Raw genomic sequence first — 14,454 nt, 5'->3', positions numbered from 1 at the left:
AGGGTCTCAGCTGTGGATGATGATGATGCTCCACAGCTTCATCCTCAGAGCTGGTTGATTTGTGGGAACACTAATAAGATAAGATAAGATAAGATAAGATAAGATAAGACGAGACTTTATTGATCCTGCACTGGGGCAAGTCAGTCATTACAGCCAGCAAGTATTACAAAGAGCAAAAACAGAAGCACAAAAGGGAAAGAAGATAAAAATGTGTACAGGATACAGAATAGAAAACAACTGAGTACATGTCCTTGATGGACAGATTCTAAAAATTTTAAATAAAAATCTACTGCTCTAAAAAGTACTATTGCCAATATTCTTATGAGAAGAAAACTAATGTCATGTGTTATTTTGCACTCGAGAAAGACAAAGTCTATGTACATGCACAATATACACAGTTTATAAAAACACTGTTACCACAGACCTGAACAGTGTCCTCCACACTCCAAAGGACCTCAGTCTTCTTAGCAGGTGCAGACGACTTTGGCCCCTCCTGTACAGGACATGTATGCTATTTGTCCAGTCCAGTTTGTTGTTGAGGTGAGGTGAGGCTTTTTTGCCCGGGGGGCAAAATTTAAGTTTACAATGTTCAAGAAACTTTATTAGTAGCTCAAACTCAGTGAAATGAAGTTGCTGAAATTGGTCAAACAAAGGTAAAAAATTGAATGCCCTGCAGAGGATAATCAATCAAGCTGATCAGACATCCAATCAAAGCTCTGATGAGTCTCAATGGAATTTCCGCATGGAGCTGATTTGGGGTCTGTTTCTGCGTCTTTGAGTCGTCTCTTAGTGCATTTGTCTCGGGGGCCTTGTGTCGTGTCGTCAGGAAAGCAGACTCTGTGAGCCGGCAGAGGAGAATTTTAGGCTCTGGCGGTGTTTCGTACCTGTGAGGTTAGCTGGTTGGTGGAGGGATGAAGCTGCGTTCACAGACGCTGAACAAATACTTCCAAATATGACTTTGTCACAAGAAACAGACAAAACATAAACTACATACATAGGAAAATAAATAGGAAATATGTAAAGAACTGTTGTTTCAATAGACTAAAGACCCATCTGCACTCCGTGATTCTGACCTGGTTTACTTCATTTCTAGTGTGAAAACATTTGTGGATGTTCAGACCAGTTAATCTGACTCAGTGTGTGTCTGTATGTCAGAACAGCTGTAGATCTATTCCTGACAGTTCACAGCAAGGACAGCAGATACTGAACAAAGGTAAAGAATGGCAGAGAATAAAGAACAGCCGGGACTGTAATAAGTGTTAGTGTGTGAAAAGAAAACCAGTTGGAACAGGGTGTGATGGGTCTGAAGGGACGTTTTCAGACTCTGGAGGTGGATCAGTCCTGAATGGAGGGCAGGTTGTCACCAGTGACGCCCTCGTCCAAGTGTGCTGCATCCACAGGTTTTTTTTAGAACCACAGAAAAGCAACAGTCCTGTGATATCCACAGTCCCTCAAGAGAAAAACAGTCCAGTGCTCGTGCTGGGTCTTCTCCACAATATCTGCAAAATACAGCACAGGTAGATGAAGCAATGCAGCCTTGATGACCTGAGTAGACGACGATCCACCAATTTTCTCTGTAGCTTCAAAGATGCTGGCAAGCTGTTGATTCACTAGTGTCCGACCTCTGTAAGAGAATCCACTTCAATTCTGCCAACCTACTAGCAATGGTCAATAAAACCCCCAGCACCTTCTGCCCCTCCTGCTCCGCCCTAATCCCCTCAGTAGCAGTGGGGCCTCCAACTCCCTACAAATGCCATACAAAAGCACCCCAATCCTCCCCACTCTGTACCCACTTCCTGAAGGTCCTTCCCCTTTTCAATGGGCAGACCCACATTATGTGGGTAGGATGAGACAACTATGCTTTCAAACTGAACTCCAACCCCACCCAACTGGGGACCCTCTCACATAACAAGGCAAACCCGGAATCAGAATCAGAATCAGAATCAGAAAAAGCTCTATTGCCAAGTACGCTTTTACACATACGAGGAATTTTTTCTGGTGAAATTGGTGTATGACACATCTACTAAAATAAGAGCATAAAATATAACAATTTAAATATATATACACAAGTCTGTTTATGTTGTTGCTATTTACCGGAAACACAGTCTGTTTTCCAGAAAGAAGTCCAAGTTGAGCGTTAATGTAACGCATAGAGTTATATTTATATCAATCAATGTGACAGAATGAGTCCGAGGTGGAATGTGAAGAGTGTCGGGGGGGTTCCGGGCCTTGTTGGTAAGGCTGACAGCAGACGGGAAAAAACTGTTCTTGTGGCGTGAGGTTTTGGTCCTGATGGACCGCAGCCTCCTGCCAGAGGGGAGCGTCTGAAGAGTTTGTGTCCGGGGTGAGAGGGATCAGCCACAATCTTTTCTGCACGCCTCAGGGTCCTGGAGGCGTACAGGTCCTGAAGAGATGGGAGATTGCAGCCAATCACCTTCTCTGCAGACCGAATGACACGCTGCAGTCTGCCCTTGTCCTTGGCGGTGGCAGCAGCGTACCAGACATTGATGGAGGAGGTGAGGATGGATTCGATGATGGCTGTGTAGAAGTGCACCATCATTGTCTTTGGCAGGCTGAATTTCTTCAGCTGCCGTAGGAAGTACATCCTCTGCTGTGCTTTCCTGATGAGGGAGCTGATGTTCGGCTCCCACTTGAGGTCCTGGGAGATGATAGTTCCCAGGAAGCGGAAAGACTCCACAGTGTCAATAGTGGAGTCACAGAGGGTGATGGGAGCGGGTGAGGCTGAGTTCTTCCTGTAGTCCACAACCATCTCCACTGTCTTTAGAGCATTGAGCTCCAGGTTGTTCTGAAACAAAGGCTCAGTGGTATAATGTCACCTGGCAAATGGACTAGTGGACCCCAAAGACTCTGGTCTACATAGCTACCTTAACCAGAGGAAACCACAAGGACCTGGCATAAAGCATCTTCATGGCTGCCACCGTGACAGCGATTCTTTCTGACAGGCGTAGCTCAAGTCTTCAGCCTTTTCCTGGGAGTTAGTCCTGTTCCAGAAGTCGCCTTTCTTCCACCAGGTATGTCTTAGGGATCTAAGAAAAGTTTGAGAATCTGGAAAACACTCATCACTTAAATCAACGTTTTTCATCAAACATCCCTAACCTTCACCTTCACCTTCATCTGCCTTCCTCCTGCATCCCCTTCTCTCCTTCAGACTCAGCCAGCCTACTGGCATCCTGCTGACCACCAGCCCACTCCTTACTCCTTCTCACCTCCTCCTCAGTCCATGTCCAGACTCTCTACCTACCCACTCCCCTGTTTTCGTAGTAGTATGCAGTATGAAACTATTAAATCAGTTTATTTTGCTGTGTGTTGGGCTGGTTAGTGGTCTGCAAATTAAAAATATCTTACGGTTGTGGGCCTGGTTTTCCTCTGCCGTTGTTTCTGAAGTCTGCTGTGTTCTGGTCTGTGTCCAAGAAGAAGAAGAAGAAGAAGAAGAAGAGGGAAGATTAAGATGAAAAAGAAACAGAAGACCAAGAGGATGAGGGAGGAGGAGAAGGAGAAGAAGAAGAAGAAAAAGAGAAAGAAAATAAAGATGAAAAAGAAGGAAGAGAAGATGAAGATGAAGAAGGAGGACAGTTTGGAGAAGAAGACGAAGAAAAAGAGAAAAAAGATGCATAGGACGAAGAGGATCAGGGAGGAGAAGGAGGAGGAGGAGGAGGCGTTTGCTGCTGTCAGAGCTGTGAGTCAACAGAGCTTCAGACTGAATCTGAACCAGATCAACAGACCTCGTCCTCCCACTCGCTAACAGCTGGACTGTAACAGCTGAGAGCAGGAAATCAATGTCGCACTCTGTTGTTGTTTTTTACAGAAAAGCAGAAAACCTTCAAAAATGAATGACCTTCTGTCTGTTTCCTGTTTGTCCTCCTTTGGTCTGGACTGTGGACTGCTCTGTCCCACACACAACACATCAGCTGTAAAAGTGAATAATAAACACAACACATATTAAAATATACAAGATCCATTTCTTGATCATTCTGCCACACAGTGTTGTTACACTTATACTTCTCAGACTGTGGCTGGTTTGTCTTTGTGTTTGTCCTCACCGATATCCTTGATGGTCCATCAGTGATCACCAGTGATGTTCTGGCTGGTTTTAATCAACTGCAGAGCCCTCCTGTCCTGGGCCATCCACAAACCATGTCAGTTCATCATGTTTCCAGTCGGGATGTTTTCTACTGCTCCTCTGTCTTCTAAAGCTTTGTACCAGGGTGGAGATGTGAGATGACCATGACAGCTTCTCTGTGATTCCCAGGAACCTGAAACTGCTCCCATGCTCCTCCTAAACTCCTCTCATGTAGACTGAGCTGAGTGTCTTCACCTCCTGTTTCCTGAACTCAGCCATCAGCTCGTTGGTTTTGTTGGCGTTGAGGAGCAGGTTGTTCTCTGAGCTGCGCTCTGTGAAACTATTGATTTCCTCCTGATGTGGATTCTCCTCGTGGTGGTGATGTCGTCCTCAAAGCCCAGAGTTTTAAGTTTGTCAATCAGTTTCTCATCGTGTTGAACGCTGAGCTGAAGTCAACAAACAACACTGTGGTGTAGCTGCTGTTGTTTTCACGGTGTTGAGGACTGGGTGGAGGGAGGTGGAGGTGGCCTCTTCTGTGGATCTGCTGCTTCTGAAGGTGACGGATGACAGTACAGTTTGGCTGGGATACCGTCTTTGATGGAGAACTGGTTTCTCAAAGTGCTTCATCAGAATGGGGGTGAGGGCCACATGTGTGGCAGTCATTTAGACCTGACACACCTCCTTATACATTATAAAGTTACACTGTATGTAATACTATATATGTGTACTCTGTATACAGTAATACCACAGTGGTATGATAAATACAACAGAACTAGAAAAGGGTACTATAACTTCAAATTCAATAACAACAGGACAGTGTAGTATTATTATGTGGTGGGATAAGTACTACATCGTACTATTAGCACACTGAGCACATGTTCCTTCATGGTGGCACGGTGGCAACACTGTCGCCTCACAGCTAGAAGGTCCTGGTTCAATTCCCGCTGTGGGCGCTGGTGGCGTGTCCTCCACCATGCCTTCAGTGCCTGCTGCTCGAGGAAAAAAGGGCCTTTCTCTAACCCTAACCCTAACCCATTTTTATTAGCACTTCTTTGATTGCACTTGTTTTATCATTTTAGCACTTATGTTTTATTAATTCCTCTTGTTTTATGTCTAACCTTCTAAAATTTTAATCAAGCACTTATTGTTTATTTTTTTATTTTATAAAACTTGCTCCCTTTAAGTAAATGACCACCGTAAATAGCACGGCAGGGGCCCTGAAAGGGGAGAGGATATCTTGATGAGTATATAAAGTCCTGCTGCCATCCTGCACCGTTGCCCAACCCCCCATGCACTTTTGAAATTCGGCCAGAATTTTAAGTCCCCTTTAAGGATCCAAGATCCATTTTTTATTCTACAAATAAAAAGGGTCCCAAGATCCCTTGGATCCCCATTGCCCCCGAGAGCCCGTGCCCCCCGCAGTGCTCCCCCAAGAGCACTGCGCTTTTACCCAAACCTAACCCTAACCCTGTGTGTAGAGTTTGCATGTTCTCCCCGTGTTCACCTGGGGTATCCTCCATAAAAATACCCCCACTAAAAACATGCATGAAGATCATCACCTGACCAATGGTGATGACAAAGGAACTGGTCCCCGGGCGCCGGTCGGCTGGCAGCCCATCACTCCTGCTCTGCCGCAGGAAGGACTGACCAAGGATGGTTAAAAGCGGAGAAAGAATTTCACATATACATGGCGTGTGCAGTTTCCCCCCGTAACTCTGCATGTTGTGTTCATTGTGACGAATAAAAGATGTCTTTTCATGAGAGGAGTCGAAATCAGAGCCATATGGCCAAGACTCCCCTGAGACCTTAGCCAATCAGATTTAACTGCCAGCAAAACACACAAACACTGATTCAGACTGAGAGAGCCTCAATGTGTGTATGTGTGTGTGTGTGCGTGCGCACAGACTGTATATCTGGTTTGTTTTCATCAGTTAATACACTTTTATGTAACATGCATCATGAAACATATCACCATGGGGTAGGGTGATATTCTCCTGAATGGTCTGTTCCAGGACGTAAAGATGGTCTATGCAGTCCATGTCCATGTAGTCCAGGTCCATGGAGTACAGGTCTAGGCTTGGAAAGAAGAGCAGAAAGATCTAATCTCTCGACACAGATAATTTATTTTGAAAATAAGGGTAAATAAGGAGTCAGTGATGTCGAGAGTAAAGCTATTCCCCTTGCCAAATGTCAAACCTGAGGAAACCACCTCTTGGATGAGGCCATCAGCCCTCAGATGGTTGGGTGGCCCCAGAAAGAAGGGCAGTTATCAACAAGAAAGCCAAATCCTGCATCACCACAGTAAAGAGCCATGCAGGGTCAGTGAAGTCAGCCTACTGTAGACCTGCTGGGTTAATGATCAGGAACCTGGTTAGGGACCAGAGACAGAGACTCATCTAAGTCAAATGTCCTGGCTAGACTTTAACGTCTTTTACGGTCTCTGACTGCTTCATTTATACGTTATTGGTGCCGACATCGATTCCGTTTCGCGGAAGCTAATGGTGCTGTTTCCCTGGGCTCCCTGATTCTCCCTCATGTGTTTAACTAACGAGTCGGTTGAGAATTACTGGAGAAGTTCAGTTTATGTTTGTCTGGGGGATGTTGAGCTGTGCTAGTGTGAAGCAGATATGGGTTTCCGAGAAGACCTTGTGCAGGTCTTGGGAGATAAATCTTCTCAAGCCATGCTAGCAGCTCTACCAGGAGGTGCTAACATGCTGCTCCCCTGAAGACCTGACTGTGGCTGGCTCTGTCGCCAGCAAAGACAGACTGGAAGACAGAAAGACAGGAAGACAGAAAGACTGAAAGACAGAAAGACAGAAAGACTGAAAGACAGAAAGACAGGAAGACAGAAAGCGAGCTGCTCGCTGTCTAATTTTAGCTGCTGTGACACGACTGTAAATCTCTGTGGACAGCACATTTGCTGAGTATGTGTGTGTGTGTATGTGTTTTATTTTATTTGTCTGTGTATGTGTATGTGCATGTATGTGTGTGTGTGTGTGTGTGTGTGTGTGTGTGTGGACCGCAGAGACAAACCCTGTTGGCGTCTCTCGTTCACTGCCAAACTCAGTGAAGTCGTGCTGAGTGAATAATGAATCAGTGACATTAGTGAATAATTAACAGAAGGCATCAACAGCTGATTAATCATCAATTACTGCGTCTAATCGTCGACTTAATGAATCAGTGTTGAGTGAATCATGGGATGGATTTCATCGTACAGATCTCAGATCTCGCTCTGCGTCGTGTCGGTATAATGATTTCTCTGGCGGCTGTTTTCTGGTAGACGGGCGAGTTGATGCCGCAGCAGCTGCAGTCAGACCGGCCGTCTGCCATGTTGGACGACCACGAGCAGAGCCCGACCAGAAGTTCTGCCTGCTCAAGATGAAGATGATGAAAGTGCATTAAGTTAATAAATGATGCACAGCAGAGTCTCAGTTTGTTATTGTCTGATTTATTTTAAACTTTCATATTTTCATGCTGGTTCCTCTGAGGCTCTGCTGTCTGTCTGTGTGATATTAAATGTGATTCTGAAAGTCTGCCTCAGCCTCAGACCTGCCTGTCTACCTGTCTGTCTACCTGTCTTCCTCCTGCTCAGTTTCAGCTTCACTTTATTAGTATAAAACAAACAACATGCCGTCTAAAGAAAAATACACAAATGTTGCTTTCAGGAGCAAACTGTGCTTTGATCTTTGCTTTCTGATGTGACTTTGTCACTTTTTAACTGAAGACTGTGGAACAGTTCCTGAGATGAGACACGTGACATTTTTCAGAAACTGATAAACAACCGACACCTTTTGAGCTTTTGGTGTATCTAACTTCGAAGTCAAGAGCACACCTCATTTAAGTTCTGTTCTCTTTATGTTTCATTATCATTTTCTTTCTTTTGAGCTGCTGCGTTGCTGATCAAACAGACGTCAGACATTCATTCTGTAAAACGTGACAGATTGCAGTGAGCAGTGTGAACGGTGCGGCTGTGTCTTTGTTCAGGTCAGCTCGGTGCTGTTGCACTTCAGTTTGCTGTATTTTGGAGGCAGCTCTGTTTCATTGGCCTGTTTGAGGGCCCAGTTTAGTTAATGTAGTTGGGTTGGCCATTTGAAAAGCTTCGTATTGTGGCTTCACTCAGACTTGTTCATGCAACATAATGTCTCCTGAAGACATTCATAGTGCTGACCTCAGCTATTCAAAATAGTTCACACCTCTACACAGCTGACCAATCACTGATTGAGCTGGGAATAGGGCTGGGTAATATGGCTGAAAACTGTATCACGATATAAGCGTTTTATACCGGTTGATATCGATAATTATTGATATTTTTTTGTCCTATTTAAAATAAGGACCAGGAGAAAAATACATTAAATTTAAACATTTTTATTGTAAATCTAACCTTCCTCTGATTATAATCCCCTCTGCTATCAAGGCAGAAAGGAAAGGAAATGTCAACACAGCCATGGAAAACACTCACATAATAAATGTAAATAAGTGTGAAAATGTAAACAGAGAAACCTGAGAACTTTTTTTCTGCAGGTTTAGTGACAGGAAGTTCACGAGCTGATTCATCTTCTGGTGAATAAAATGTTTTCAAATATGTGCAGTAAACAGCAGAAACTGAGGTAGACTTGACATCTGTAACATACAAAAAAACAAACATGATAGACAGTAACACTGATTGAACTATAAAACCAGCCTAGACATATGAATAACTTTAGGAACTCTAAACATACATGAACTATTCAATTATATTTCCATCACAAGTGTGCTTTAAAAAAAAGGAAAGCACGTGTATGAGATTTTTATAAGCTGTCTTCTCCACAGTGCTCAGCGGAGCACGTCTTTATCTATATGATGCCACTGTCTCTGTTATGTCTTTGTGCCTTTTAGATGATTTGTCATAAGGCGCTGAAGCAGAGCACCTCTGCATGGCGGGCTGCTGCTTGTGCGGCGGTGCTGCGGTAGCAGATGCTGTTGGACGTTGGCGAATACGGCTGCGTTCTGAAGGGTGAGCGCGGCTAAGGTGGTTAAACAAGTTTGTGGTATTACCGGTCTCGGTGGGGACGACAGTCTTGCCTAATTTACATACCACATTTGTCTACGGTCCGACTTAGAAAATCCAAAAAACTGCCACACTGGCGAGCTGACTTTCCTTGTTTTATCGACAAATTTCTTCGCTCGCTGCAGCGCTCACTTTATATTTCTCATGGCACTCCTAGCGAAGAATCAAACACGAGATAATACGATGGCGCAACCGAACTTGATACTGTTACATGATTGGCTGTTAGCGTGTCACTCCCACTGATCAGTGATGACTCCCTACGTTGCTAGGTTACCTGACAGCGAGTGCCTTTGTTCATGCAACCAGCGTTGCTTTGCAACTTCTGGATCCTTCCAACGAAGAAAAAAAAATTATCGAATGTTTTATCGAACACATTTTTTTATTGATCTTGATTATGTGTCTATCGCGAGACATATCGTTATCGTTTTATCGCCCGGCCCTAGCTGGGAATGATGTCAGCTTGTTGATTTCAGTTTGACATAAATGGCCTTGTTCACTCCTCTTTTCAGTGTTCAATGTTCACACTTCCATCAGAATGTTTGGGTGAATTATGAAAATCTTCAAGAAGTTACACAAACCATCAATGCCTTTGATTTAGCACTGCTATGTGTTCTCTGACCTGGAAGGACTACAGGATAGACTGCTAACTCGTGCCTAGCTAACAATCTGATAAAACTACAGGTGTTGAAACAGGGAGGGTGGATGGTGGTCAGGAAGGACTCATTGTTCTTATGGTGTTACAAACAATTCAACCCGAACCATCTCTGTGTTTCTCAGGTGGTTTGTGTGTGTGTGTTGCTCAGTGGACGAGTTTCTCCGGCGGAGTTAACGTGTGAAACGCTGATCCTGCTGTCGACCAACCTGACAGGTAGCTTCCTGTCTTTCTTCCTGTCTGTGGATGTACATTGTTAATCCTCAAACAAAAGACAAACTGCTGATGCTGCTCTCCTCTCCTTGCATGTTTCTCTATTAGCAAGGATGTTGGCGTTACTAAACCAGACATTCACCATCAGCAACACCTCAGGTTTGTGCAGCTGTTGACCTTTACCTCAAACTTGTTGCAGGAATGACATCTCTAAAACCTCAGTGAACAAAAAGGCTGTGCTTTGTGCTTTTGCTTCTTATCTACTGGTTGATATTTTCACCATTATTATATTTCAACAATATTAACTCTTTGTGGTAAGCCTGTGCAATATTTTCAGACTTAGTTAGCACTGAAACAAGCCTTCACCAGTTATAAGTACAAGCGGACATTCAGATCTAGGATCTCTTTGGTTTACCGTGGACCACTGTAGATTATTCTGAACTACCAAAAATCAGCCTTAAATGTTTTGGAGTACCATTCCCTGATCTACCTTGGACCAAACTAGACTACCCAGGACTGCCTTGGACTGTCTCAGGCTACTCAGAATTACTCTGGAACTACTCACCAACACTTCACCAACCTAATTTACTGTGGAACAGTGTAGATTTGTGGTACCAGGACTGATCTCGTTGCACAGGAGTACCCTTAAATTCCTAGGAATACCATAACTTAACATGGGTGTCTCAAAGTACCCAGGATTCTCCTGACTAGACAGGAGTATTCTTAAGTATTGAGGACAGTCATTATTTACTGAGCCACAAACTTAATAACCCTGACAATCCAGTACCACCCAGGGCTTCCTCTGTACCCAGGACTTTACTGTACTTTACACTTGAGGACTTTTAATGGGTAATAGGTTGTGACACACAACACTCAGACTTATGTGAGTCAAAATATATTTTTTTGGTAAGTAGCCCTAACATCTCAACATTCTTAGTAATTTTAATTGTGAAAAGATGTTCGCCTTCTGATATAAACTCCATAAAAGCTCTTCTGGTCTGTCTGTCTGTCTGCAGGTTTATATTGTGACCTTTCTGTGGATGGTATAGGCACCTGTTGGCCCCGCAGTGCAGCAGGTGAGCTGATCTCCAGACCCTGTCCTGAGCAGTTCAACGGCATCCATTACAACACCACCAGTAAGTACCTGTCTGTCTACCTGTCAGCCTGTCTGTCTGTTATGTGACTGACTGTTATGTGATGTGATTGAATACTGTTGCTGTGCAACACTCTGGGGCTGGATTCAGGAACGGATGTGGCCCACATCAGTACATGCAGAACCATTTCTCCTCCACATCCTATTCTATGCACTTTTTGCACTACTTCGTAGCATTGTCTTGTAGCACCTATGTCCAGTTGGACCAGAAAGTTGCGTTAGGGCACTTATTGTTGTTGTTCTCTCCCGTCTAGAACCTCACTTCTGTTGTATGAAAATCTCATATGTATGTCGCTTTGGATAAAAGCGTCTGCTAAATGACAAATTTTAATTGTAATTGTAATTGTAACATCCTCATAATCTATGCAGGTGCTCCTCAAGTTCAAGTTTATTTTCAGGAAACAATGCTCGACAGGTCGGTAACGTGTTAATGTCAGAGGTAAAATTCTTTGTTCTACATCAGTAAATCATGGTAAATTTGACCCATAACCATTTAAACACAAACACCAGTTTATGACGAGATGCACACGAACATCCCTGTAAAGGCCACTCTAATCCTAATTTAACTAATCCACTTTCTCTGTGAGACTCCACAGTCAGCAGAGGACGTTTCTTTACACTGAGAGATGTCTTTCCATGTGTTTGCTGCAGTTAGGCTCTATGGACAATCCCTGCTCTAAACATGCTGTAACATGAACATGTAATTACTAATCAAGGTTCCAGTGTCACTAGAAGCTGGTCAGTTTCATGGTGAGCAGATTCTCGAGAAAATAAAATCCACTTATCAATAAATGAAAACAAAGCTGATTTCTTTCACTGGATCATGATCAACGCATGTATCAGACAGACAGACAGACAGACAGACAGGTTTGTTGACAAAGGTAAATGGTACGTTTGTGAGACCTGATGGACTCAGCCTCTGTACTGGGATACTGTATGTTACAGTTAGTACAATGATCTTCATCCATCCTCCATCCTCACCCAATCAGGAGCTGCCACTTATGTGTGAGCCAATCACAGCTTAACACTCTGTGGTCTCACTGATGTTCAACAACACACTGAGAAGCAGAAATGACACCAGAGGATGTACTGACTTTTATTTCCTGCCAACTGCACAGATTACCTTCATTCGCTCTGTGTGTGTGTGTGTGTGTGTGAGTGTGTGTGAGTGTGCGTGAGTGTGTGTGTGTGTGTGTGTGTGTGTGTGTGTGTGTGTGTTGTAACAGTCAGAGTCTGTAACATCATTATTGTAATACTGAATAGCACCGCATGGTGGTGGTGTCTCCTTTTGTTACACATGTACAACCATTGTTAGTTAGTCGCCGATGCCTCACGCTACGGACTCTCCCGAAGAAGAACTCTATGATGAGGACGAAGATCAGTAATGTGTCGGTGTTGTTTTCTGTCGTCTATGTTTTACAAAATATGTATGTTTAGTAAACGTAGCGCCGTGGAGACCAGGCTTCGTATGGTCGAAATTCTATATTGTGAAATAAAGTTGTTCAGTAAATCCCAACTCCTTCGCTTGTCGACTTTGAGCTAGCTTACCAAACGGAGCCTACGCTAACTACACGACCTGTTAGCCTCTCCACCTGCACCGACGCACATTACAGTGTGTGTGTGTGTGCATGGGTGGTAATAAATATCCTGTTTAATTAGAGGTTTAGTGGTTGATCTGACTTAATAGCATGAGTCATCTGTGTGTGTGTGTGTGTGTGTGTGTGTGTGTGTGTGTGTGTGTGTGTCCTTGTACTTGATACAGAGTTAGGACTTGAAGGGTTTAACCAACAGGCTGAGGGCATGTCTCACTCCACCTTCATCATCATCATCATCATCATCATCTCTTCACACATTGAGAAATACCCTCACTGTCTCTCCCTCCGAATGTAATCAAATCTCCGGCCTCTGATTGGTTGGTGATCAGCTAACACTGACTCAGCTAACAGGCTAATGAGCGAGCTGCCGGTCAGTGCTGAGTGGGTGTATTGATCTGCACATCTAATCAGCTAGCTGATTGGCTAAACCTGAAGCCAGCAGGATAAACATCTTCCTTACCCACCACCAGGAGGGCTGGATGCTGGTGGGTGGGAGGGGGGACCATGACACCAGTTAGGATGAAATGACAGCTCTGGTGTTGCCGTGGTGACACTGTAGCTGCTTTTGCGCACAGATGAACGAATATTTCAGCGTCGGACTCGTCAGTCATGAGTGCATGATGGGTTTAAAACGGTTTAAGATGATACTGATTGATTGTAATGTTAATGCTCACTTTGAAGATCAAAGTTTCTCTTGATGTACTTTCACTTCTGTTACTTTATACTTCTGACTATTTACTGGACAGGAGTCAGGTTCCATCCAAAAGTGGTCCAGAAGACGATCCAAACAAACCTGACTGAATGTTTGTTTGTATGAACATGAGCTCAGAGGCTGATGCAGAGTCATCAACAGAGGCCAAAGGATGGAAACATTTCTGTTAGTTTCTTGTGTTAATCTGAGGAAGATTCCACTCTCCTCATCGCTCCACACAGATCTACTGTTTTCAGAGGGGTCAGGGGTCAGGGGTCAGTTTAAGTCACATTTCATAGACATCATCATTTCTTCAGTAGGTGAAGGTCCATCCAGCTTTCAGTCGTGTCACATGGTCATTAACACTGTGGGTCCGTTTTTGGCCATAAATATGTTGTAAAATGACCATTTTCTTCTGTGTGTGTGTGTGTGTGTGTGTATGTGTGTGTGTGTGTGTGTCTGTGTGTGTGTGTGTGTGTGCGCGCGTACCCCAGACCGGGTGTACAGAGAGTGTCAGTCTAATGGCAGCTGGGCTCTTCGAGGAAACTACAGTCAGTGCACCGAGATCATCGTCATGGTAAGACGCACCAATACACATTATTGATCACTACACTCAGATCAATACTCTGAGATCAATACGTTTGTCTGAAGTTAGAATATTTAATTCATTCACACAAGCCGTTGATGGTAAAATCTTGATAACTGTTGGGTAAATGTCTAAACGCAGCTGATTGGTCGTGCCGTGTCTTTGTAAGGACACACCTTCAGCGGCTCGGCCCAATCACACGGCAGAGTCTCATGAAGCCGACTCTCGCTGTTGTTTCTGCTGTCAAAGCTGCGTAGAGACAGTCGACGTCCGTCCTCTCTGTGTGTGATCGACGCTGACGGCTGACAGCTCCATGCCGACCTCCCACATGTCTTTGAGTTCCTTTGTTCGTCTGTTGACGCAAGAACTGGATGTCCGGAGGTGAAGGTCCCGGCCGTGAGCCGACACGTCCGTCCAAAGTACATTTAGCTGAACT

General features: G+C 44.2%; 1 protein-coding gene across 9 annotated transcripts in view; it reads left to right on the top strand.

Moving 5' to 3' along the window:
- The window catches only part of crhr1 (corticotropin releasing hormone receptor 1), a 32,552-nt gene that overhangs the window by 4,416 nt on the left and 13,682 nt on the right, over positions 1–14,454 (top strand). For 6 of the 9 annotated variants that reach the window (XM_076752737.1, XM_076752740.1, XM_076752734.1 and 3 more), the window contains 4 exons: positions 9,906–9,996; positions 10,102–10,152; positions 11,010–11,129; positions 13,927–14,009. In XM_076752737.1, coding sequence (XP_076608852.1) covers positions 9,906–9,996; positions 10,102–10,152; positions 11,010–11,129; positions 13,927–14,009 — 345 coding nt within the window. The remainder of the gene's footprint in view (positions 1–9,905; positions 9,997–10,101; positions 10,153–11,009; positions 11,130–13,926; positions 14,010–14,454) is intronic. The other 3 variants (XM_076752738.1, XM_076752741.1, XM_076752736.1) reach the window with 1 other exon arrangement.

This window comes from Chaetodon auriga, chromosome 16, assembly GCF_051107435.1.
Source record: "Chaetodon auriga isolate fChaAug3 chromosome 16, fChaAug3.hap1, whole genome shotgun sequence".
Taxonomy (NCBI): domain Eukaryota; kingdom Metazoa; phylum Chordata; class Actinopteri; order Chaetodontiformes; family Chaetodontidae; genus Chaetodon; species Chaetodon auriga.
The sequence above is the reverse complement of the archived record's forward strand: the minus strand, read 5'-3'. Positions and strand labels throughout refer to the sequence as shown.